Raw genomic sequence first — 25,614 nt, forward strand, 5'->3', positions numbered from 1 at the left:
ACCAAGCGAGGCGAGTGACTGATGTTTTGACAGTATATGATGGCAGATTGACATCATGAAAATGGACCTGTTGCCCTATTTGGACCGGCCGCCGGGGCTTTGCTGATATCAGCAGTGGCACGTGGTAGTCAACAGATCAGCGATGGAAGCGGATAGGAAGTGGTGACATCAGAAATGGTGGGGGTGCCAATAAGATGAGGAGGAGGAGGCTGGAGGTGACAAAGAGGTGGATTAGAATGGGGATCCAGAAACGACTGTTGGGTGAGAATAAAAAGGAGAGGAAGGGGGCTAGGCAAAGGAAGGGGAGTAAGGGAAACGATGAAGGCAAGGGCGCAATGCAATGTGTAGCCAGTGGCAATGTGAAAATTTGCCAAAATGTCGAAACACGGAAAGTAACAAATGGAAAGCAAAGGTGAGTGCGACTGGATTGCCTAATAGAGGTGTTGCTGATCAGCCACAAGATTGAAAAAGGCAATATTAATTACTATTCCACATGGCACTGTGCCTGTGTGGCGCAAAGGTGAGTCTTTTTGAATATTCACTTTGTCATTGACACCTGTCCATGCTACCAATCAACTTTGGTGCATGACAAAGCTGGCGGACAAATTGTGGCTGGTTTGGACAATGAAGAACTAGATGTTGCAGAACTGTGTCTATGTGAGATGGAAGCCAGGGTTTGTTCTTGGAGTTGTCAGCCCACACTAGTGTAGTCATGTTAGTCTCATGCTATAGCGCAAATAGTCCTACTTACTGTCACTTTTAATCATTTCCTGAGTACGTGCTGTCACTCTCTTGTTTTGTGTGACATCTTCTATGTCTTGTATCTTATGCTTGTCCACTATTACGGGCCAGCACATGTTACATGCAACTTTAACACACTTGCCATCCTTGCTTGCAAATGATATCGGATCCTTATCTTTGTACTTGGGATGATCTGTAAAGTTATCAATTCTCCACCAATCTTGTTCTCAACCCATTTTTTTGGACTGATGATGGACTGCGAGGCTAGGTAAACCAAGTGGTGAAAATCCAAAAGGAAGTAAGTTCGTGCCAGCTCTTCTGTCAGACTCGAGATTATATACAAAGAATGCATGAGGAGAGGGGGCAGCAAACACAATACAAGTTTTTTGCGGTATGAAAGCCATGCAGTTAAGTCACAGCAATGGTGAACGTGTTGATGACAATCTCATTGATCTTCGATCAGGCTGCATGAGCACCTTACACATATGTGATTACTCAGACATAGTGCCATCTCAAGTACCATACACGTAATCCAGTGCCCCAGAGTGCCACGGAGGCACCTTGGGCACTCTGATAGGCACTGTTCTTGAAGGCACAGCTCATCCAACACTGCCTCTCCCGGCTTGGCTGGAACCCTTTCATAAGCTTTCATGCCCGTGGTGCATAGGTCTGCGCACACAAATTTAAGCTCCGCTCACTAGGATCTTGAACCAAGATATGACGCGGGCCCAACCACTCGCAAATTTCGATACCCGCTAATATACTTAGCCAAGAGACTAGCGAGTGGGTACGAGCCTAGCCAGGCTTCGGCATATGTGTATTACGTAACATAAGCACCTTCAGCTCCGATTTACCGTATCAAGGTACTACAACCTTCTATTTGGACCTATATCTTATCGACAGGCACTGTACAAATCTAACAGAATAACCGGCAATGCATATTCAGGATGATCCAAAAGAGCAAGACAGTGTGGATTTGTTGACAGCAATGATGGGTGACCTTGACCCAGAAGTAGCTCGACGAGTTCTCCGAAAATGTGACGGAGACGTACAAAAGGCTGCAACTGCCATACTCGAGGGTGATAGAGGCGATGACATATGGATAGCAGATAACCGCACGAACAAACCAGCGGAAAGGCAGAGGCCCCATTCTCCCCAGGAAGGGCCCCCTCGCAGACAAAACACACCAGTCATCGACCTTACTGGTGATGACGACAATGATCTTTCTCGTGCCCTACAAGCATCCCTGGAAACTCAGCAACAAGAACCCAAATTCGGTCCAAGCGAGCGCCCTCCAGACCCGAACTGGGCTGTCGTCCCCTCCAATGTGATCATGTCTTCAAATTCCACCATCTCCCTCAACTAACTTTGTACTAGGTGGAGTCTGGTTCTGATGCCCAATACTATCAGACTCTCGATCGTGCAATAAAAGCGAGTCTGGACTCTACTTACGATCATTCTGCAAGTGAAGCATACGAACCACTTCCTCCAGAACGCCAAGTTCGCGAAAACGGCTGGTTTGTTTGAGCATATTTTTGTTTCTTTTGGAATTTCACTCAGACCCTAAGTCCAGCCCTGTCGCACTACGTCCTACACAGAATACTATGACGTACGCCGCTTTAATTCTCCAAGGATTATATTTTGTGCCTCAAATCAGAGAGCGCGTCGCTGGTTGGCGGCCATCTGCACCTCCAGGTGTGCACGAAATCGACACGCCTATGACTGGACATGGTACGCGTTCCATTACCCTCTACAACAGTGACATGTTCATTCCCTCGCAGAGCATATTCTCTGGCTATTACTGGAGATATTTGTCCACATGGACTTGGCTCAACTATCTGACCTTAATATTGATTCCTCCCTTGGAGCATTTGAGGCAGAACCTTGGTTAAGTCTGGCGGAACGCCCTGGCGACTTATCAAATAGTGCGTGTGAAAATTGACTTACAGATGCGGAGCACTTAGCTTCGATCCAGAATTCTTGGCTCAGGTAGCGACTGTCTTAGAGAACCTGTTTTCAGAACAATTCATTGGTGAAGGTCATACGACACCGAAGTATAATACTCAACTTCCTTCAAGCGGTCTATATTCATAATTGTTTTCTATAGACCAAGGTTCTTTTACTTCCAATATGGCCACCTTGATGCCGACCCAAAGACTTTGCAAGAGACTTGTATAGTCAAAGTTGAAGTCGGCGGGATAGGAAGCGGAGACAACAATGACCTCATATCTCGTCTTTCTGCACAATTATCAAAGCACCACGACCAATCTTCAAAACAGGAAGTTATATTCGAGCCATCCGAAGTGGTCACATTCCAGCTCTCTAGGAGTCACTCGAACGCTTTCCTGGGAGGTTCAAATGAGAAATCGGATTCAGAGCGTAAACCGTTTAGATACCCGAAACATATCTTCATGGACCAATTCTTGGAAGTAAATGCGGAACTTGTGAATACTAAAAGGGCTCAACAGCGAGAAATGAACGAGGAAATCCAGAAGCTTATGCTTCACAAGAAATCACTGACTCACTTCAATGTAGGCAAGCATTTCTCCGTTCTCTTGGAACATGGATTTCAACTCAGTGCATCCTACCAGGACAAGGACACGGTGAAAGATCTAACCTCTGCCATATATTATTATGAGCATGTAGCGGAAGCTAAGGACGACCCAGAACGCGCAGTCACCATTCAAACTACAGCAACTAAGCTTAGAAGTATTTTAGCCAAAGTTGAGAAAGAGATTGAAGGTACGCCGCGATCGAGTTCAAAAACAATAATATTTACAATTTTTTACAGCCACGGATGCGAAGATAACAAAGATTCGAAGCGACTCCGCAAACTTATTCGAGTGCCCTGAACTGCAGAAAGCCAGAGTACGTCATCTTCCAGTGTACAATCATGTGTGCCTTGAATATATTTGGCTCACTGGATTTCGTAGTATGATCTCCGAGTTGCCTATATCCACGATGGCCTTTTCGGTAGAAAACATCTATATTCTTATGTGTACGATAATGGCTCTTGGTGGAAGTCAGCCGACTCATCAGTATCCCGGGTAAAGTTTCTGCCTGACATAACTTCTGCCACGCTAATATTGGCATGATTCACAGGTGCCAGAAGAAACTGTTCTGAACGACGAGGCCGGATTACACCTAAGCGCGGGCCCTTTCTTACTGATCTACAGTCGCGCGCTTCCAGAACGCACTGAAGAGAATAGCCGACTCTCATGGCCAGAAGTTATCAAAGTAATTACCCACTCTCGTTCTTTGTGTTCACTTGGTATAACAATCCTAATTTCCTCGCAGAACTCAGTCAAACATAATAACCAGCTGTTTTTGTCTAATCTCCCGCCGGAGCTCATCCAGAACGTACACGATCCACAATCGCCTCCATCCTTTCCAATAACTCCCTCTCGCTCGCTTGCCCAGACTCCATCCGAGCTCACGATTGACTCGACTGATGTCGAACCTCCACTGTCGAGAGACGAGCTGATGGATGTAAGCACTGAATGAGTATAAAACCGATTCAAGTAAACTCGATCGTTGACATGCATTAATGAGTATCAAGCTGGGTGGCAGTTGCACCAACGTCCCTGAGTTAGATTGTTCATGCGTCGAATTGGAGTATTTTTGAAGGTGGTTCTATCTAGGAAACTTTATTTACGTCTAGCCAATGTTACTTACTATCTCTGTAAAGGGCTTGGTCAGTCAAGTGAGGCGATTGATTTATCATGATGAAGAGAAGCAATCATTGAAAAATATGATTCCCATGCACGCGTATCAACACATTCCGGATTTCTGTTCCTCTTGTGTACCATTCGTTATCTCTTCTCGGTTTGTGTCTTGCTTTGTGTCACGTGTTTGGGAATATAAGAAATTCCATCCAACCGTTCTTTGCTCTCCATATCTAGACGAATCAACGTCACATCAGTAAGTTCATGACTGTAAATATACCTCGAACAACGTACACATCGACTATATATAATAGTAATCAAGATAATCAAAAAAGAGATGAACAAGGATGCAATACTTCAAACTAAAACTATCTATCTCAATCTGACATCTTGTCCATTATACACCAATAAACGGTCAATAAAAAAAAAGTATGAGAAGTAAACAAAAAAAGTGCTCGAGGCGCCGCGCTGGCAGTGTTTGAATAGGCGAAGCGATATAACGCCAAGCGCTCGAAGTAGCCGACTCAATTGCCCCTCAGGTGCATTGCATCCAAAGACGGATTGTAATGAGCATAGGCATCAAACTGAGGGTCACCATGTGATCCATCCGACCCAGCACTGCTACTAGCATAACCCGCAGAATCTCCACAAGATACCCCGCTCATGGGACTGGTTGGCTGTGGAGAGACGCTTGCAGATGATTGTGCAGAGCGATACGAACCCATGAAGGTCGGACGGGTATTGGGACCGGACAGGGCAGCCACCGGTAACGGGGATGACTGTGAAAAGGTTTTCACCATATTAGGCCTGGTATGGGTTGGAGAGATAAAGGAGTGACCGGCCATCTGGGCGCTCGATCTGTGACTAGAACCGGACGACGACGACGAAGAACGACTTTGCATATCGGGGACTGACAGGAGATCATGGCCACCTGACGTATATGACCTGGAAGGGATTGCAACGTTCAAAGTATATCCACCCGCTGTCATGCCATCATTAGGACGAAGATGTCTTCCAGGGGAGTTCGAATCAGAATGATGCTCCCTTGGTGAACAACACGACTTCCTTTCGCCTGAAACGGTGAATGTCGTACGATATCCCCTGTCTTGACAGGGTTGTTCGCACTGGCACCCTTGACAGCATCCGCAACACTCAGCCGGACAGCTGCAGGAACCCTGGGAACACTGGCATAACCCATTACAGCAAGTTGATGCCATTGTGCGATAATGTGGCAATGATTGGGTAAGCTGAGGCGTAGGGGTTTTTTCCCAATCAGACGTCGGGGCAAACTGCGTAAATTGCGTCATGACAATATCTGAGTGGACGGGAGGAGCCTGAGAAAGAGATAAAGGATATTGTGTGACTGCGTTTGGAAGAGAAGCTTGGCGTAACCATTCGTCTATGTCTTGCGACTGAGAGGTATCAAATAGCGTCGACATGGTATCGGGTGGAAGCGATGAAGGAAGAGCCAGGATCGTACAATCCAGACAGAAAGAACACCCCTCAGGATTAGAGCAGGAGGAGAAAGCACCGGCAGCGGATACAGGAGCATTGTTGTGTTGCGAGCACCCTGGACACCTGCAAGAATCACCACAGGTGCAGGCGGAGGGAAACAGGTTATCTGTCGGCATGCCAGGCGCCATGATATGCGATGGCGATTCTTCTGAGAAGAGAGGCGCTTGCTGAGGGACCATATGCCTGCCAGCTTGCGAAAAAAATGTACCCTGGTCCAGTACATGATCAGGAGCATGGATATGTTCGTAAGCGCGACCATAGGGGCTGAAGTACACGTTTTCATGAGCATGATGATGATGACGGTTACTATGCCCGTGAGCGGTGCCAGATGATGGATCATGTAACGGTCCAGTGAATGTATCAACTTTAGACGGCCTCGGAAGCACAGGACGAAGCTCAGCAATCCGTGCGAGGACGTGAGCTGGAGGTGGGGATGAGAATAACGAAGAGGGGTGAGAGTGTTTGGAGGAATCAGGATGATGACTGTCTTCTTTCGAGTCACGAACGGACGGCCGACGTCTAGCGGGTTTCCTGGGTGTGCAACAATGACATTGACCACCAGTTTTGCAATTGCAATTGCTCGCAGATGATTGTTCACCTTGTACCTTGTCAATACTGAAGATGGTGACGGAAGAAGAACACAGTGCTAGGCATACCGCTGTGGTCAGAATCAGATGACCCTTCAGCTAAGAGTTGCGCGATGGAAGCTTCCATAGATTCAGGCAAACCATTGGGAAAGGCGGCGGTGGCTGGTACCTTAGTGCCTCCTCCTGTATTTGCATGGACTTGACTGATCAGGGAAGAGAACATGAGACAATGCAATAAGGAGTCTCACCTTTCTTACTTGGGACAGCGGCAGTTGTGATTTGTTCTTTCGATTCACAGATGCATTTGACGTGGACTTGTTTTGTTTTGCGAAGTTCTCTACAATGTTCGCATTGGGTTACTGGTCGACCTTTTTTCTTTATTTCGAAGAGGGGGCGATCGGTATGTTTGCATGCGGAGGAACGATGCCCCTTTATGCACGTTTCACTGTCATGACTAATTAGTAAGACAAAGATAAGATAAACGGTAGACCCACCATGCGTATTTTGTGCTACTGATGAGGACCTGCAAGAGATGTGTGATGAGCTGACGTGGGCACGAGTGAGAGAGATGCACTGACCATGGTTGGAGGATGTGATTCAAGTTAAGGTGATGTTATACGTCCCGGACTCGAGGCAATGAGCTGCAGCGCCCGCGACGTTGTAGCGTACGTTACTGGGATATGGCAAACATCGAAAGATACGCCGTGTGGTCTTTTAACAGCATAGCGTAAGGGAAGAGTGAAGGTGTTGACGGTCGTTGACAGGCCCGGACCTCCTCTCCTTTATATTTACTGGCCGTGTTCTCAGCGCCACCACACAAACTACGCCCAAACACGACCACACACACCCAGCCACTTGCTTGCCTGTTCATCATGTTCTGCGGTCTTTCTGCTAGTGAAGACCTACCTTTGTTCTTTACCCTTTCCTTGCGCTCCGGCTGTCCGTTTGCCTTTTTGTTCTCTAATTTCTGATATTTCTACAGCCCATATCCTGTCAGGCGACTGGTCACATTATTCCTCTTCTAGCTCTCTTCCATCACCCTCGCAAGCCAGAAGGCGATCTATATGGTCCATGCGGAAATATCGTTTCGGGCGATATTGTTCCTGCCGCTGTCTGTGGGGTAATTGCACGGCCACTACACGTATTTTTGGTTTCCTTCCAAGTGGTCTTATCCTTAGGCGAATGTAAACTGCGTGTTCGTCCATATTCGCCACATCACAGCGCTGTTCACCGTGCTCTTACGGCCCACCTTGCCTCGTTCCCAATGCTTCTTGTCATCTAGAGCTTCTTCTGTGCATATCTTGCATGTCTGTAACGTGCTATCAACTCCTGTCTCATCCTCGCCTTGGTCGCCTTGTGATTAATTTATGTATCGATAATCTTCAGGGAATCACAATGTTCCTCCTGTCTCCCTTGTGGTATCATTCGTATTCGACCATCGAGGATCTAATCGTGTTCAAATCGTATGCTGTTCATCTTACAAGATGTTATTTGACTACCAGCCTGCAATCGATTTAGATCCGACCTACACCATGAGGCGATGATGTATGCAACGAGATCGTTCCGCTAAATAGTCACTCAAACTACATATTGTCACAAGCTTCGCAATCTCCTGTATCCCATTTGCGCTCACTAGCGATCGGTCCGATTCAAAGGATGGATCATGATCGCAGAGCTTTCTTTCTGGTTCATTCCTTGCAATCGCCGTGTACAGCCTGATGCTCGAATGTGCAAGTGAAGGTCTCCTTTGGTAAGATGACACCGATAGAAACTTTGCTTCCTGGTCACTGGATACGTATAGGAATCAAAAGCTTGGAGCAACTCGGAAGTCTGCATCGGTCCGTTACTGCGCATATATTCTAATATGGTACTAGTGATCCAAGTGTAACAAAGACAGGCCAAATGTAAGTTCGTAGTCCTGCGTAACAGTACGTATGGACGAGGACGGCATCGCGATAATATAGAAATTGATGAGTAAAATGGACACATTGCTCTTAGTTCGCCGCCAATATATGCCACGACGTTGATGAGAGGCACTTTATACTTTTGGAATTTTGGAATTAAGGCCCATTGGCGCCCTCTCCTTCCGCAGCTCGTTGTTGCCGCCTTGCCTTCTTGGCAGCATTTGCAGCAGCTGCCTTTGCCTTCTTGGCTTCTGCACGAGCGATCTGAACAAGAAAATAACGTTAGGTAAACTTTTATCTGTGTCTAATCTCGGCTTTGATCGACGCACCGTTTCTTCTTCCTCCTTCTTCTTAGCCTCCTCCTCAGCCTTGCGTTTTTCCTCCTCGGCCTTCGCCTTCTGGTTGGCAGGAGTCAAACCATTCTTGTTTTTCTTCTTTGCCTCACGTGCCTCCTTCTCTTCCTGCTTGATCCTCTTGATGCGCGGGTCAAGGCCTAGCGTGAGATCCACGATACCCCGTAGACGTGCGGTATCCTCTTTCTTGCGTCGCGCTCGCTCGGACTTGTTCTTCTTCTCTGTATAGCGCTTGTCGTCGCGGCTGCGAAGGATAAAATCTAGTCAACCACAAAGATGGAGACTCCAATATTCTACTCACTTGTCGCTTCCCTCGTTAACTTCCTTATCCAGATACTCGAACGATCTCCAACTATCAAAGTTATACCAGAAGTCATAGAATCCCTCAACCTTCTCCTTCGGGTCATCGTACTGACCAAGCATCGGCACCGGCGTCTTCTTGCTAAACCGGGCTTCCCTCTCGAACACGGGTGTAAATTCGTCAAAGAAGTATTGAGTGTCTTTTTCTCTGTTTTTGAATTGCGAAGCGGTGGGGACGTCGTCTTCGATGGCGACAAAATTTGGGTCGACGGAGTCAAATTGGCGCCGACGCTCAGGGTTCGTGAGGACCTCGTTGGCTTTTTGTATACACTTGAAGAACGCGTCGTCGTTCGTCGTGTGAGAAGCTCCGGCCTTTTTGTCTGGATGGTGCTTGAGCACCTTTTTACGATCTTGAATAAACAGATATCGTTAACATCAGTACAACAATATCATCTATACGCAGGATAATATGGGTGTCGTACGAGCGATTTTAATTTGTGCAGGAGTAGCTTTGTGTCGCAGATGCGAAAGGCCCAGGACTTGGTAATGATCTTGTTTCTATAATATTCAACATCACGGCGGTTAGAAATAGAGATCATTTTTGTGGATTAGAACAGTTAAGCCAACGTACCTTCCACTCTTTAGGATCCTGTAATAGTAGCTCCTCTGGCTCTTCCTCTTCGCCTACGCCCATGTCGTCTTCTCCATTCAAACCATTTCCATTGAGCGCATCGAGCCGTCTTTGCTCCTCTTCCTGGTGCTTGTCGTGCTCTTCAAATGAAAGGTTTAAGACCGCTCGTCGGACATGTGCGAGGTAAGCTGGCCCAGCGGGAAGAAGTCTGCGCTCGACGAGGGCTGGTATCCAGAACGACGCCATTGAAGCGGGGCAGCACCACACACACGAGGATAATCAGATGAAAAACGACATCAAGATTAACTTCCCAACTAAAAACCCTCTAAAAATTATAAGACGTACGGGAAATCGACTTCGCAGATGGTGATGGAGAAGCCCATTTTTCAGGGAGGGCGGATAGTGGCTCCTGAACACCAGCCATGGAGAACAGAGGGGTATGTTGTATGGACAGGTCTCTAGCTTTTTCAGCGCGTGGATGCCTTGCCCAGTTACGAAAAGTTTGGGTCGTCACACGTGGGAAATCAGTATAAGATTATGTCAGCATCAGTTTTCTCGGGGTGAGTGGACCACATGAAAATGAAGGCTCTGCATCACACACCAAGCATAACTGACTTTTGTCACACCCAAAATTGATGAAAAAGCCTGAAAGTAGTTAAAACAAGGTCCAGCCCCCGGTTCTGCCACTGTGGTGCAATGTTTTTGCTATATGATAAATAATTATAATTATAATACTGTTAAGTGATCAAAATGTTAAGTCAGTGAACTTGTGTTGTTTGTAAAGTATGTTAAGTCTTTAAATCCTATAATGCATGTTTGACTTGCTGTTCCATTGTTGAATGTTCTTATAAGCCTGCCCTAAACTTGTGTACAATATATTGAATTCAAGCAGATGATTCATTGAATCTTTACAAACATCAACACAAATTGTAACATAAAAATTCTGTGGTATTACATTGATAAATTGATGAAAAATAAAAAAAGAGATTCCAGAAATAGTAAAGGATGATAATATGATCTGATAACAAAACAATTTAGTAAAAAGGGTGACAGTTGGGGAAAAATTTACTTGCCAGTCAAGGATAAAGCCAGTCAGGATTTTGGGTTACACCATATTGACAGTACATCTGTTATTTGAACCATGCGGAAATAGCACTTTGATTCTCTCTCCTGAAATGCAGCAAGACAATGCAACACAAAGTTGCCCATGTGAAAACACTGGAACACATAATGTAACAACCAAGAGTTAGTTACTCTGGCGCACACAGAAACACACTATAAGGAAGATGATGAGGGAGTGGTTACCCCTTAGGCTGCAGAGAGTTTGTTGGTTAACAACAGGAGGACTCGCTGAGGAGTCTCCTGGATCTATTGGGGTTTATATACTACTACAGGGTTGTTTGTACATGTGTACTATACAGTTGATAGAGACAGTGGCTGATGATGTCATGGGGCCTAGCCCGCATGGCCAGCTCCACTGTGTGAGAGAGTTGTGTCTAAAATAAGAAGAAAGGCAACGTGGCGCGAGAAAGAGGAGTTTGGACAAAAGGGGAAGTTCCGCGTGGCACCATGTGTGAAAGCTATAGTACAAGGTTAAAGCGGAGAATAAAAAGAAAGGGAAGGTCCGAAGATTGTGTTATCGTAACAGTTGATACCAAACTCATGGCTTTCGCTCTTCTCCAATCTCTCCCATGCATTCCTGAATGGCAAATATTTCAGTCATCAGTAATCAACACGATTGAAGACAATAAACTTACCTTTGATGCAGTTGAGATCCGGATCACTGCAGAAGTTGCACGACAGTCAGGGAAGGCCCCTGGAGGTTCCGAATCAGCACTCAAATCCGAGGAGAAATGGTGTAACTTCCACAAAGCCAAATCACACAACACCTCGGAGTGTCGAACACTTCAGTCAGCTGAAAAAGGTCAAAGGAAGAAGGAAAAGGAAAGACACAAGGATAAAGGAAAAGAGAAGGAAAAGGCAAATACAGCGGAGCAATCATCTGGATCTGACTCCGAGGAGGAACAGAGTCATATTGCATTGGAACATGTACATATTTCCAAGCCCCTTGCTAAACACATTCAAGCTTACCTTGTGTCGGAACCCGATAAGACCAAAACAACAATTATTATTGACTCTGGAGCAACATCCCACATGGTCCCTCACCGCTCCTGGTTTGAGCCAGGAACATACCATGTTCTGCATCCTCCGAGGACAATCAGTTTTGGGGATGAATCCTCTGTAAATGCCATTGGCATTGGAACAGTAATCCTACAAGCAACTGTTGGCAAAAAGGACTACAATATTGCACTGTCAAATGTCTTACTTGTGCCAAACTTCACGTTAGCACTCGTCTCTGTCCACAAATTGTCCAAAACGGGGTTATCAACACTTTTTCCAGCAGGGTCAAATGCTTGTGAAGTTCGGAAAAAGGAGGAACTTATCCTCACTGCGTTACACAAGCGAGGACTTTATCACATCCAAGCAAAACCCAAAATCAACCCGGAGTCAGCTTTTGCAGCAGTAGATGTAAATTTATTGCACAGGAGAATGGGACACATTGGAATGGACCGCTTGCAATGAATGGTTACAAAAAGACAGCTCCAGGACATAGACACCCTTACCGGAACCCCGGAGTTTTGTGAACCTTGTGCTTTAGGAAAGATGAAGAAATTACCTTTCAAGTCCACTGGAGGAAACCGAGCCAAGCGCCCCATACAAATTGTGCACACAGATGTTGGAGGACCAATCAAATCAACTTCCAGGGAGGGTTTTCGGTACTGGATTATCATTGTAGATGATTTCTCCAAATTTCCATGGATATATTTCCTAAAACATAAAAGTGAAGCACTGGAATGATACAAGCAATGGAAAGAAGATGTCCAAACATTCTTCTGGACTCATTTGGGAGAAGAAAACTTCACTCCACTATACACAGAATTCCTCCGGAGCGATGGGGGAGGAGAATATACTGGCAATGCATTCAAAAATCAACTCCGGGGAGATGGTGTCATCCAAGAAACTACAGCTGCAGATACTCCGGAACAAAATGGCATTGCAGAACGCATGAATCAGACATTGGCTACATTAGCAACCACTATGCTCCATGATTCCAAGCTCCCAAAGTCATTTTGGGTAGATGCCATGCAAACAGCTGCATATATGACTCCATGGAAAGACCCCATATGAAATACTGTTTAAAAGGAGAGTTGATCCAACTTTGTTTCGCCTTTTCGGATGCCAAGCATATGCCTTGATTCCGAAAGACAAAAGGCAAGGGAAGTTTTACTCCACGGGGTGCAAAGCCATAATGATTGGCTACACACATGGAAAGAAGCCTACAAACTCCTAGATACTGAAAAACGGACTATGTTTTCCAGTCGGCATGTCATATTCAATGAATCCGGAAAGGTACAAAAGGATGACACTGCTCCCTGGAACACAGACACTAGCACAGATCAGTGGGAGGGACTCATTCCAGAGAATGCTCACTATCTAGACCAAAAAACATTGGAGGAGGATGATCATGACCCTCGGATCCGAGATCCAAATGAATTGCAAATAGAACCACATCTCCAAGGAGATGTTCCGCAAGCAATGGAACCATATCAGCATGAAGATGTTCCGAGAGCAGTGGGGCAATACCTCCGTGGAGACGTTCCGAGAGCAGTGGGAGCACCTGATCAGCTAAGACACCCTCCACAACAGTCTCTACAACCAAGACCTGAACACTGGCCATCTTCAGAACGGAAAGCCAAAGTAGAGTTACAGTCAGTGGGAGGACAGCCCCTCAACATACAGCCAGCTGATGTGGAAAAAGTCCGAATACAGCTAGACAGCCTGTCCATTGGATCAGCTTCTGGAAGGCATACAACACCTCCAAGGAGTCATCCAACACCTCCGAGGAGTGATTTAACACCTTCAGGAGTGAGTGGGGCAACAAATACACAAATGCGTCTACTCCCTGGAGTACCTGCACAAGTTCCTAAAAGAGCAGTCATGCCTGCTGAAGTCCTAGGAGTACGCAGAAGCAGTCGCCAGACCCGTCCTGCAGACAAAAACCGAGATTATCAAAGGACTCTAGATGAGGAACAGTCTTGAAAAGAGCAGCATGACAACTCCATGGAGAAACCTAACACCCCTGAGGTTCATGAAGGAACATCTGATACAGAGGAGACATTCTTTGCTGGAATAGCAAGTACTGGTCCATCTAACACAGACCTTCCAAGGACACTAAAGGAAGCCTTATCACGTCCGGATGGAGAATTATGGAAGTCTGCCTTGGAGGAGGAACTCCTAAGTCTCAATACTAATGCAGTATATGACACTGTTCCACTTCCGAAGGGAGTGAAACCCATCACATCAAAACCTGTGTTCCGGATCAAGTTTGATCAAAACAGAAACATTGAGAGATACAAACTCCGGATTGTTGCACAAGGTTTTACTCAAAGGGAGGGGATTGATTACCAGGAAGTTTTTGCTCTGGTTGCAAACTTAGAGTCAATCCGAATTATTCTAGCCCTGGCAGCAAAGTACGACCTAGAACTTGATCAAATGGACATATCCACAGCTTATCTCAATGGAGAACTTGAAGAAGAACTGTACATGCTTCCTCCAGGGGGTGTTCCTATCCAACCTGGATACTGCTGGAGATTGAAGAAATCCATCTACGGGTTAAAACAAGCTGGTTGTACATGGAACAAAACTTTTGATCGCAAGCTCCAGGAGCTCGGTTTCACAAGACTAAATGCAGAAACATGTCTCTATGTATTCTGGGACAACAAACAGATATGCTTTGTTGTTGTCTATGTAGATGACCTCCTCCTAGGAGCTTCATCCCAAAAATTCATGGATATCACAAAAGCCAAACTTGAATCCATATTCAAAATGCGGTGTCGATGATGAGAACTGTTGTTAGAAAACCACACACAAAACAAACTAACACACAATCCTCCCAGATTCCACGGAACTTGTTTATGGGCTTTGCCTCCTAGAACAGTGGAGTGGTCTGGTTGTTCGTGGGGTGGTACGTATAAAGATCCTTCAAAGTAAAACCCAGAGGTGTATGAGTGTGGGTTTTGAGGAGGAGGGATAGTTGAATTTATAAGAAGATAGGTGCTTTGTGGTGAGTATAGACGAGCACTACCTTGCTAATCGTATCACAAGGTAGGTTTGAGAACGACGAGGATGACGAGGTGACGAGGTTCCCAGTGATAGCAGGCTCCTGACGCACAAACTGTAGTGCTCAGAAGGACTCTAATCGAAAGGGATGACAATGACTTCAAAAGTGGGAAGTGACGATGACAGCAGTTGACAGTGGTAGAAGTGGGAAGTGTTGTGACCACACTGGATCACAAGTAGCAGAGTAGTGAACTTGAGAGTAGAGAAGAAGTCTGGATTGGATTTCTTGTTGTTTTTTTTTTACAAGGTAAAATACAGGGGTTTATATAGTAAAAGAAAAGTAGGCTATGCACAGTATAGCTGTGCAAAAGAATGAGAAAGAACATGAAGGAAGGAATGTATGCTGACGAATCCTGCGTAGGTAGTACAGGATAAGATTGTCAAAAAAAGGAAAAGAAAGAGATAGAACAATGAATGCTGTGAGTAATGTCACAGGTTTGTACAGCCATAAAGTAAAGTCCAATAGCAAAAAGAGAGCAGGAAAATCATGATGTCATGGGAAGATGCAGTAAAAAAAGGGCAAGGCAAAACACTATCAGTATCAACACAGTTCCTTTATTGTCAGTCAGGCATTCTAAAAAAAATATGTGTCCATAAAAATGATTCAAAAATCAAAAATAATTGCACTGCAAATGAATGTTCTGCTGAAAAAAAAGAAACTGGAGCCACCAGTCCACCACCTAGTCCAAATCCGACGGTTTCATGGCCTTACCAATAGACTGGTTGTGTTGGACCACCTGGTCAAACGAGGGAGGGAGAGGAGTAGTTCCAATTTGGAACAAGTGAGTCCCAGGCAGCGTGTGGTAGGTGTAGCTGTAGCGAAGACGATGGACAAATGATAAGTGTACCCAAGTGAATGGGACAGCGATGAACATGGGCGACGCAAGGGGATGAACCTTCTCCAGCTCAAAAACTACCCACCCACGCTCCAACCAGGCAAGACGAGCGACCGATGTTTTGATAGTATATGATGGCAGATCGACGTCATGAAGATGGACCTGTTGCCCTATTTGGACCGGCCGCTGGGGCTTTGCTGATATCAGCAGTGGCACGTGGTAGTCAACGGATCGGCGACGGAAGCGGATAGGAAGTGGTGACATCAGAAATGGTGGGGGTGCAAATAAGATGAGGAGGTGTTGCGATAACACAATTTCCGGACATCTCCTTTCCTTTTATTCTCCGCTTTAACTTTATACTTTAAGTGCCACGCGGCATTTCCCTTTCTCGCGCCGCGTTGCCTTTCTTTTAGACTTAAAACTCTCTCACGCAGTGGAGCTGGCCATACGGGCTAGGCCCTATGACATCATCAGCCACTGCCTTCATCAACTGTATAGTACACATGTACAAACAACCTGTAGTAGTATATATACCCCAATAGATCCAGGAGACTCCTCAGCGAGTCCTCCTGTTGTATACCAACAAACTCTCTGCAGCTTAAGGGGTAACCACTCCCTCAAACATCTTCCTTATAGTGTGTTCTTGTGTGCACCAGAGTAACTAACTCTTGGTTGTTACATTAGGACTCGCTCCTCTACTCTCTCGCACGTGTGTGCAGAAGTCCCATCATTTGGGCACCCGGACTCCAGGGTGAAGGAGATTGGTTAGCGGTTAGGAATATCCCATATAGCAAATAGGTGCGCTCCTAGCGACGGCCTTGTAGTGCTTTGGGAGAAGAACCCAAAACCTGTGATACGCGGCCCCCAGCGTTAAGGGGAGTACTTAGCTCAGCAGCTGGTGTGGAACCACTGTTGATTAGAATAAAAATACATAACTTCTTTTTCGAATACCTCTGACCAGGCCGGGCACTTGCCTCCGCCAGTCTGGAGAAGGGTTGACAGCTTAACAAGCGGACCACCCCCTGACAACCGTTCGGACCAGGGTTTATTACATTTACATTTTATATACATTTTCAAATACTATAGTGTGGGTAGTCGGAGATTGAGATCCGATACTCAGCTGGGAAGAGGTTGATCCGCAGATAGCAAGCGGGGACCCCCAGTTACCTATTTTTACGTTACCCAAAGAGAACAAGTCGACATGTCGTCGCAACCCCAAGATATGAATGCGCTACTGCACGCAATGCGTGTGCAGATAGCAGAATTAACCTCGCAGCTCGCCGAGATACAGGCCAACCCCCCTGTAGCAACCCCCTCGGTGGAAAAGAAATTCAACAAGAAAGTCGAAGTCGTCGCTGACCCTGGCGCCTTCGAAGGAGACAGAGCGCGATTTGCCGAATGGTGGATCAAGCTCCAGATTTGGGTCAAGGCGAACTGGGACGCTTTTGCCGACAATTTTGAGGTAGCCACTGCGGTACTATCTCGCCTAAAAGGACCTGTGGCGGGTCGATACGCCCAAGTAAGACTCCAGGAATGCTACACCACGGGTGTGTGGCCTACCTGGGATGATCTCAAGAAAGAGATCGAAAAATACTTCAAACCGCAAGCTGAGCGTGACTGGGCTCGGCAGCAAATCCGTTCGTTCAAACAGGGAAACCTAAGGACGGACGATTATGTCACCCGGTTCCTGGCCCTCTCCATCCAAGGAGGGTTAGGTAACGAACACGCAGTAGAACTGCTGGAACGCAATGTGAACCCTCGCATTGCAGAACAGATCTACCTGCAGGATACGAGAAGTGACGACCTGGCTCTGGCAGCCGAGGAAGTCAGACGAGTCGGTAGGGCCATGGAGCTCTACGCTATGCACCAAGGTGGCGGGTCCACCAAACAAACCACCACACCCCAGAGGCGCCCTGGGTCATCAAACCAACATCATAATCACTCTCACGGGTTCAAGCCGTTCGGGCTGCAGCCAGGACAGGGTGCTCCTATGGATATCGGCGCGGTCCAAGGCGGACAAATGCGCAGATTCAAGGGCAACTGTTACAACTGCGGCCAAGAGGGACACATGTCCCGAGACTGTAGAAACGGGGCGCAGGCTGCCCAACAAAAAAATAATCAAGGGCGCCAGGCGCGCCAACTAGAAATCGAAAAGTCGGACGATCGGCTCAACTCTTTGGCCGGTCGTTCTTACGACGAAATCCGGGCCTTCTTCTATGACCAACAGGTCAACGAAATGAAGGCTCAGGGAAAAGAATTCGGGGCTTAGGTCACTTGGGTACCTTAGCTCCTGGCAAAAATGAAGTAAACCACAACAAAGTGGCCCCTGCTCCGGGGTGTTGCACGAGCAATAACGGAATGACGGGGATGGCTCCCCAATTTGTAAATAAGTTTTTTAATTTGTTATCAGAAGTATGTACTTGTATGAAGAAATGTAACTGTAATATTTATGATACTACCGCTGCACCAGCGTCTCCCTTGGAGCGTGGCCCCGGCGAGACAAACACTAGGGTGCTTGATTCTGGTAAAACAAAAATAGAAAAACATGTGTCATCCAAAATTTCTTCTTCTTCTTTTTCTTCTTTGGAGCCACCCTTTCCCGAAATCCCAAGGCGTGTGTTGATGCGCACGTATTTATTCCAAAAGGAGATCCGTTTAGACGTTGGCGTGGAAAACCTTGCCAGGGGCAAAGTACACTCAACAAGCGCACTGCTTGATTCAGGCGCTAATGGGATCTTCATAGATCAGGTCTGGGCGGAGCAAATTGGACTCCCCCTTGTAAAATTCATCTATTCCCGTCTATAACGTTGACGGTACGCTTAACGCAGGTGGCTGTATTACACACAAATGTTCTTTTGTGGTCGAATACCAAGGACACAGAGAACGAGTCACTGCCGAGGCTACCCAACTAGGGAAGATTAATTTAATCTTAGGCTGGACCTGGCTATTTAAACACAATCCTGAGATCAACTGGCAGACAGGGGTTGTCACATTGTCACATTGTCCCCAGGAATGTGTGAACTTGGGCAAACCAAATCATGTCCGTCACAATGAGCGTCTCGAAAAGTTAAACGCTAGTCACGTTTACGAGCTCAGATCTTTAGAAAAGATCGACGATGACGATGATGAGGTAAAACCTGAGGAAGAGATTAAGAGGCTGGTACCTCCCGAGTACCACGACTTCTGGAAAGTCTTTTCGAAACACAAATCAGAGCGCTTCCCAGAGGCTAAGCCTTGGGACCATGCCATAGATTTGAAAGACACCTTCAAACCAAGGAAGGGACACATGATACCGCTCTCTGCTCCCGAAAGAGACGAGGTATCTAGTTTCATAGACGAACAACTTAGGAAGGGTTACATCAGACCTTCCAAAAGTCCTATGACATCCCCGGTGTTCTTCATTCCTAAAAAGGATGGTAAAAAGCGAATGATTATGGACTATCGTTACGTGAATGAGCACACGGTTAAAAATGCGTATCCGCTGCCTTTGATTAGTCAGCTAGTGGATAAATTGGCTGGCGCCAAGATTCTGACTAAGATGGATCTCAGATGGGGGTACAATAATGTATGAATCAAAGAGGAAGATGCTTGGAAGGCCGCGTTCACGTGCCACCGAGGATCTTTTGAACCCCTTGTTATGTTCTTTGGGTTGACCAATTCACCAGCGACCTTCCAGAGCATGATGAACGAGATCTTTGCGGACATGGAAAACTGTGTCGTCATTTACATTGACGATTTATTAATATTTACAAAGTCGGACGATGAGGCTGAGCATGACAGGATCGTGCAAGAAGTCCTTCGACGCTTACAGGAACGGGACCTATTCGTTAAACCCGAAAAATGTAATTTTAAAGTGAAGGAAGTAGACTTCCTCGGTATGATCATAGGCCAGAACGGAATCAGGATGAACCCTGAGAAAGTTCAAGCTATTTTGGAATGGCCAGAACCTACTCGCGTCAAAGGAGTTAGGGCCTTCCTAGGCTTAGGTAATTTCTACCGAAGGTTTATTGAAGACTTCGCAAAAATCACGAGACCGTTGAACGATCTCACCAAAAAGGACCTTGTTTGGCATTGGGGCGCCAAAGAACAGGAAGCTTTTGATAAGCTTAAACAGGCATTTACAACAGCGCCCATATTGGCATTTCCAGAGTTAGACAAAGAGTTCCGGTTAGAAACCGACTCTTCTGACTTCGCCACTGGGGCTGTTTTATCGATCAAATGCCCTGATGATCTTTGGAGGCCTTGTGCCTATTTATCGCATAGTTTGTCGCCTACAGAGCGTAACTATCAAATATACGACAAGGAGATGCTGGCCATCATTAGAGCTTTAGAGCACTGGCGGCACTACTTAGAAGGTGCTAGGCACCAATTCGAAATTTGGACCGATCATAAGAACCTAGAGTACTTCATGACGGCCCGAGACCTGAACCGGAGACAAGCCCGCTACGCGGTGTACTTGTCAAGGTTCAATTATAAATTAATTCATAAGCCGGGAAGCTCAATGGGGAAAGCGGATGCTTTATCTAGAAGAGAGGATCATGCCAACGGCATTGAAGATGACAACAAAGGTGCCACCCTGATAGATCAATCAAGGGTTGCCAATGTTAGAATCGGGCAAGATTCCGCTCTCCTGGAAGACTTCAGGAAAGACATCTCCCCAGAGGAAAAGGCGCGCCTTGACGGCAATGAAAACTATTTATGGAAAGACGGGCTCTTTCATTTCAAAAACAAAATCTATGTGCCAGAGTCCGCAAGGATCAAGGCAATAGATAGACATCATGACACTCCAGTGGCTGGGCACCCTGGATGGCAACAAACGATGGAGTTGATCTCCAGAAACTACATGTGGTCTGGCATGGTCAAAGACATACAGGAATATGTAAAATCCTGTCTGAGATGCGCCATGGCCAAGAATTCCCATCAACCGCCGGCGGGTAAACTCATGCCGAACCCGATACCAGCTGGCCCCTGGCAGGATATATCGGTGGACTTCACAACGGATCTGCCCGAGTCAAACGGGTACAATTCAGTAATGGTGGTAGTAGACCGCTTCTCCAAAGAAGTGGTATTCATACCCACCAACAAAACCATCACCGCCGCCGGTACGGCAGACCTATTTAAGGATTTCGTATGGTCCATCCATGGGTTACCAGAAACGGTAATCTCTGATAGAGGACCGCAATTCGCTAGCGAGTTTACGAAAGAATTGTGCCGGATGCTGGGCATCAAACCTAAATTATCCACGGCGTTCCATCCGCAAACCGATGGACAAACGGAGAGACTTAACCAGGAGTTAAAGCAGTATCTCCGTATATTTATTAATGACAGACAGACGGATTGGGCCAAGTGGCTAAAGATAGCCCAGTTCTCATATAATATTAAACAGTCGTCGGCTACAGGAAAGGCACCATTCGAGGTTACTAGATCGTACCTCCCCAGAATGGGTGTAGAACCTGGCAAGAGCAAAAACGAGGCTGCTGGGAACATGGCAAAAGACATGAAGTCTGTCTTGGACGAAACGCGCAAAGCGCTATTTAAAACTGCGGAGCAGATGAAAGACAGGGCAGAGCGTAGATGCTCTAAGGCCCCTGATTACAAGGTCGGCGACCTGGTCTGGTTAGACACCGACCACTTGAAATTAAAAGACCGGCAGTCTAGAAAACTGACCGAAAAGTGGATTGGCCCTTACCGGATTAAGGAAGTCAAACCTAATGCGGTGGAGCTGGAACTCCCAAAACGAATGAGGGTGGTACCCACGGTTAACATTAGCCGTGTGAAACCCTACAAAGGACCGCTGCCGGGACAACGCGTAAACCGGCCCGGTCCGGTAGTAGTCACCCAGGAAGGTGAAGAAGAGTTCGAAGTCGAACGAGTGGTAGATGCACGCTTGAAGCGTGGAAAATTAGAGTTCCTGGTCCTATGGAAGGGCTATGGAGACGAGGACAGAACGTGGGAACCAGAATCCCATCTGGAAAACTCCCGCGACGCTGTTCGCGAATTTTATTCTAGGAATCCCTCAGCTCCCAGAAAGCTTAGAGGCATGGATTCCAAACTTTTTAATTCCCTTTTTCAACCTATGCCCGAAAATTTTACCGCTACCTCCGGTATTTGGTCTCGCCTGGAAGTCGAGCCTTAGAAGGGGGGTAGTGTTACGATAACACAATTTCCGGACATCTCCTTTCCTTTTATTCTCCGCTTTAACTTTATACTTTAAGTGCCACGCGGCATTTCCCTTTCTCGCGCCGCGTTGCCTTTCTTTTAGACTTAAAACTCTCTCACGCAGTGGAGCTGGCCATACGGGCTAGGCCCTATGACATCATCAGCCACTGCCTTCATCAACTGTATAGTACACATGTACAAACAACCTGTAGTAGTATATATACCCCAATAGATCCAGGAGACTCCTCAGCGAGTCCTCCTGTTGTATACCAACAAACTCTCTGCAGCTTAAGGGGTAACCACTCCCTCAAACATCTTCCTTATAGTGTGTTCTTGTGTGCACCAGAGTAACTAACTCTTGGTTGTTACAGGAGGAGGGTGGAGGTGACAAACAAGTGGATTAGAATGGGGATCCAGAAACGACCGTCAGGTGAGAATAAAAAGGAGAGGAAGGGGCCCATGGTGGGGCTAGGCAAAGGAAGGGGAGTAAGGGAAACGACAAAAGCGAGGGCGCAATGCAATGTGTAGCCAGTGGCGACGCGAAAATTTGCCGAAATGCCGAAACGCGGAAAGTACCGGATGGAAAAGCAAAGGTGAGCGTGACTGGATTGCCTAATAGAGGTGGTGCTGATCAGCCACAAGTTCAAAAAGGGCAATATTAATTACTATTCCACGTGGCACTGTGCCTGTGTGGCGCAAAGGCGAGTCTTTTTGAATATTCGCTTCGTTATTGACACCTGTCCATGCTACCAATCAACTTTGGTGCATGACAGCGGTTATCAATCTGGGGTGGTTGCACATCAGGTTGTCTGACATTGTTGCGTTTTCACCAGGTGTTGGAAAGATTGCTGATAGCTTTGTCATTAGTGAGTCCAAAGGCTATTATTAAGCTGTTCCTAATGTTTTTGTATTCATCAGATGCAAAATTGGGTAATAATTGTTGGTGAATGTCAATTTCCAGCATTGTTCTCTGTGTGGTTTGATGAAGTTTTTTGTCAATAAAAGTTTATGAAAAGGAATGAAAGCGAAGTGTCAGCAGAGTAATTTAATAATGACAACAGCGATAAAAAGATGGGATATTTGTAGTGACGGTACTATGATGAAGCCAGCACTTGTACAGTATGTATGGTAGTAAATTGGGAGGCACATGGCACAATTCTTGTGCTGGCTCAAAAACTGAATTCAAATCTCCCTTCCATTTTGTTCGGTTCCATAGAATCTCAAACTACCTTGTCCCAGAACTCTTTCTGGAATATTCAGCCTTGGTATACCTCTTTCCAGTTCTCTACAATATAATCTACAAGTAAGGTTTGTTCCTTGTTGTAATAATCCACAGTGGACTCAAGAGAGTATAGAAAAGCAAATTAGACCAGCCGGGGATTGAACCCAGGACCTCTGCCTATATATGGTGGTGCTCTAACCATCTGGGCTACCAGCTCATGGATATCAACACTCAATTGCACAATGTTGTCTAACAAGGCCCAGACTTTGACCTTGACAATTCCAACACGCCCCCACAAGGTCTAGCCTGATCTAGCCTTTGGCTGATGTGTCCGTTCAATTACATAATCTGTTCACGTCTCTTGCACAGGGCTCATAACATATAACAATCCACACTTGTCTGGCTGTATAGCCCTGTTTGACAAGTTATCTGATGCATCCTTGGCTGCCAAAGGGGGATTATTGATCACTAAACTAATGTTGCCTTCAGGGTAGGTGGAGGGGGGATACACTCCATTCTCAGTGAGTGTCAAAGGTGTTTGTGCTTAGGATGGAGATTGTTGACTGTGAAGAGAGTTTCCTCTTCATGAGACAGGTCTGGGGCATGGTGGAGTAGATGGCGGTATCTAAAATAAAGGGGACGGTGGTCCCAAATGCCACATGCAAGCCATGTCACATTGGTTATTTCAGTTAGGTTTGCTTGTATGGTTTTTTGTGGCACCACTGGTGTGGAAGGTGCCGCAGGCAGCTGACAGTTGCAGCAAAGCTGTGATGAGTGCAACTCGTTGGTCTGAGTGCCAATGGGTGACGTCACGGCACACTGGCATAAAAAAACATGTTTTCTCGCTAAAGTGCCCAGAAACGCTGTGGTTCCGTACGGACTCTAAGTTAGTAAGCTGGTAAGGGCCGCTATCATCAGTCTAAACTTCTACAATTACCATAACAAAATGAAGGGTGGGACTACCCACGCATTGAAGCCAGATTTAGTGTCTTTAAACAGTGTTGCCAATGAGTCGGAGCTGGATGGTCAAGTGTCGTGGCAAGGTCTCACTATCGCATGCGAGGTGAAGGACAACTGGAATGAGCTGATTAAACAGGCTAGTACCTACGCACGATGCACCTTCATTGCTCATGAGAACCATTACTTCATTTTGGTCATTGGCTTCAACCACAAAACTTCCGAAGCTCAATTCTGCTTCTATCAAAGATCTGGCGTGATTTGCAGCCCTGCGCTGAGTCTAAAGACAGAGGATGGCTTTGCCGCTTTTGTAAAGGGCATAGCAAGGGGTATGCAAGCAGGAAATTTCCGACGTCAGGTTAGGTTAGCCAGGTAAGGACCTGTATACCATGGGAACGTCCTAATATGGTAATATTTACTCACAGGTCCGCTCAATCCGGGAAGTAGAAGTTGTTGCAGGTTGTTGCATGCGCTGCTTTGAGAAGTGTAAATTACATAATCAATCAACACTTACACTGTCAGCAACCGTGGTGCCAGCTAGTCACAGCTCAGAACACTGAAGGGACTGGTGGCATATATCAACAGGCTACTGCTATTGGTAATTGTATGGCTTTGAATGCTCAAAATGATGTATGGTCAACCTCCAACTCACATTTTTACCCATCCAGGTTAGCCGTTTAAGGCCCATGTTAGCCAGATAAGACCCTCAAAGGACCCCCCTCCAGCCTGATGTCTCGCAATTCGCCGGTGCGTAACCCTTGGGGCATAGTGGGCATACTTTCATGGGAAAATGATTCAAAGGCTGGGATCGATCCATCGCGGAACAATCACTACTTCTTGATCCCAAACTGGGGTCTTTACAACATCGTTGGCTTACTCTGTCGCCGCCAATTTATCCGGGGTCGTGTCACACACGTTGTCGTCTGGATGATCCACTCAGCAATGACATAGACCTTTCGAGTATAGATACTTCCACTGCTCGATATCCCACCTCCACCTCACGCCCGCGCACTGAAGGTGTCGCACCTTCTTCTAATCGAACCTCTACCGTCTCAAGTATTGGGAAACGATCACGCGAAAATGTCGTTGAAACTGGAAGCAGCAAGCGCCACAAGTCAGGCTCTGATCACCCAGCAAACAAGCAGAATCAAGGCTCCGAGAAGCTTGAATGGCAAGGAATTAATTGCAACGATGAATCCCCCCTTTTCCCAACTTACCAGCCTTCGCCCATCCCCGAACTCGACCTCTGTCCTCCGCCACCTTCCATGATCCTGAAAGATTCATGGCCTTTGGACGGCCATGACGAGGTTGAAGTTTTTCGTTTCACTCAAGGAGAGATGGGAATACCTGAAGTTTACGCCCAGTACACAGTTGAACATGGTAAAAAGGGGGCGTGGGTTGAGGAGGAGATTAGAAAAATATTTCTTCTGGAAGAGATAGAATTCATATACCAGGGGTCAAAAGATACACAATCGAAGGGACCCAACAGTCAGGTGGAGAAGGAAACACAATCTAAGATGGAAAATCAGGAGGAAGACGTGAAGATGGAAAACAGAGTACATA

At 46.4% G+C, this 25,614-nt stretch overlaps 9 protein-coding genes across 9 annotated transcripts; 5 read left to right on the forward strand and 4 right to left on the reverse strand.

The window, feature by feature from the left end:
* Nucleotides 1-1,636: 1,636 nt before the first annotated feature.
* SERLADRAFT_355378 (uncharacterized protein) lies at nucleotides 1,637-4,450 on the forward strand (the record flags this gene model as incomplete). The annotated part of the gene is made up of 11 exons (XM_007316768.1): nucleotides 1,637-2,068; nucleotides 2,119-2,258; nucleotides 2,315-2,472; nucleotides 2,523-2,670; nucleotides 2,706-2,795; nucleotides 2,849-3,272; nucleotides 3,333-3,483; nucleotides 3,533-3,609; nucleotides 3,675-3,788; nucleotides 3,844-3,978; nucleotides 4,039-4,450. 11 exons carry the CDS (start codon nucleotides 1,676-1,678, stop codon nucleotides 4,243-4,245), a joined length of 2,037 nt encoding a protein of 678 aa, XP_007316830.1.
* Nucleotides 4,451-4,650: 200 nt separating this feature from the next.
* Nucleotides 4,651-5,857, reverse strand: SERLADRAFT_463930 (uncharacterized protein; the record flags this gene model as incomplete). Its single annotated transcript, XM_007316769.1, has 1 exon — nucleotides 4,651-5,857. One exon carries the CDS (start codon nucleotides 5,843-5,845, stop codon nucleotides 4,931-4,933), a length of 915 nt encoding a protein of 304 aa, XP_007316831.1.
* A 945-nt stretch (nucleotides 5,858-6,802) lies between these two features.
* SERLADRAFT_340782 (uncharacterized protein) lies at nucleotides 6,803-6,952 on the reverse strand (the record flags this gene model as incomplete). The annotated part of the gene is made up of 1 exon (XM_007316770.1): nucleotides 6,803-6,952. A coding segment is annotated over one exon (150 nt), but the record flags the coding sequence as incomplete, so codon positions are not given.
* Nucleotides 6,953-7,463: 511 nt separating this feature from the next.
* On the reverse strand, nucleotides 7,464-8,239 carry SERLADRAFT_463933 (uncharacterized protein; the record flags this gene model as incomplete). Its single annotated transcript, XM_007316771.1, has 1 exon — nucleotides 7,464-8,239. The coding sequence occupies one exon, from the start codon at nucleotides 7,711-7,713 to the stop codon at nucleotides 7,519-7,521; it is 195 nt and encodes a 64-aa protein (XP_007316833.1).
* Nucleotides 8,240-8,276: 37 nt separating this feature from the next.
* On the reverse strand, nucleotides 8,277-10,176 carry SERLADRAFT_463934 (uncharacterized protein; the record flags this gene model as incomplete). Its single annotated transcript, XM_007316772.1, has 6 exons — nucleotides 8,277-8,676; nucleotides 8,742-9,009; nucleotides 9,067-9,475; nucleotides 9,548-9,623; nucleotides 9,697-9,920; nucleotides 10,042-10,176. The coding sequence occupies 6 exons, from the start codon at nucleotides 10,118-10,120 to the stop codon at nucleotides 8,569-8,571; spliced, it is 1,164 nt and encodes a 387-aa protein (XP_007316834.1).
* A 2,365-nt stretch (nucleotides 10,177-12,541) lies between these two features.
* On the forward strand, nucleotides 12,542-12,766 carry SERLADRAFT_385587 (uncharacterized protein; the record flags this gene model as incomplete). The annotated part of the gene is made up of 1 exon (XM_007316773.1): nucleotides 12,542-12,766. A coding segment is annotated over one exon (225 nt), but the record flags the coding sequence as incomplete, so codon positions are not given.
* Nucleotides 12,767-12,933: 167 nt separating this feature from the next.
* Nucleotides 12,934-13,797, forward strand: SERLADRAFT_436468 (uncharacterized protein; the record flags this gene model as incomplete). Its single annotated transcript, XM_007316774.1, has 1 exon — nucleotides 12,934-13,797. The coding sequence occupies one exon, from the start codon at nucleotides 12,934-12,936 to the stop codon at nucleotides 13,795-13,797; it is 864 nt and encodes a 287-aa protein (XP_007316836.1).
* An 11,180-nt stretch (nucleotides 13,798-24,977) lies between these two features.
* On the forward strand, nucleotides 24,978-25,368 carry SERLADRAFT_385589 (uncharacterized protein; the record flags this gene model as incomplete). The annotated part of the gene is made up of 1 exon (XM_007316775.1): nucleotides 24,978-25,368. A coding segment is annotated over one exon (154 nt), but the record flags the coding sequence as incomplete, so codon positions are not given.
* A 20-nt stretch (nucleotides 25,369-25,388) lies between these two features.
* SERLADRAFT_385590 (uncharacterized protein) lies at nucleotides 25,389-25,539 on the forward strand (the record flags this gene model as incomplete). The annotated part of the gene is made up of 1 exon (XM_007316776.1): nucleotides 25,389-25,539. A coding segment is annotated over one exon (151 nt), but the record flags the coding sequence as incomplete, so codon positions are not given.
* Nucleotides 25,540-25,614: the final 75 nt, after the last annotated feature.

This window comes from Serpula lacrymans (assembly GCF_000218685.1).
Source record: "Serpula lacrymans var. lacrymans S7.9 unplaced genomic scaffold SERLAscaffold_5, whole genome shotgun sequence".
NCBI classification, from domain to species: Eukaryota; Fungi; Basidiomycota; class Agaricomycetes; order Boletales; family Serpulaceae; genus Serpula; species Serpula lacrymans.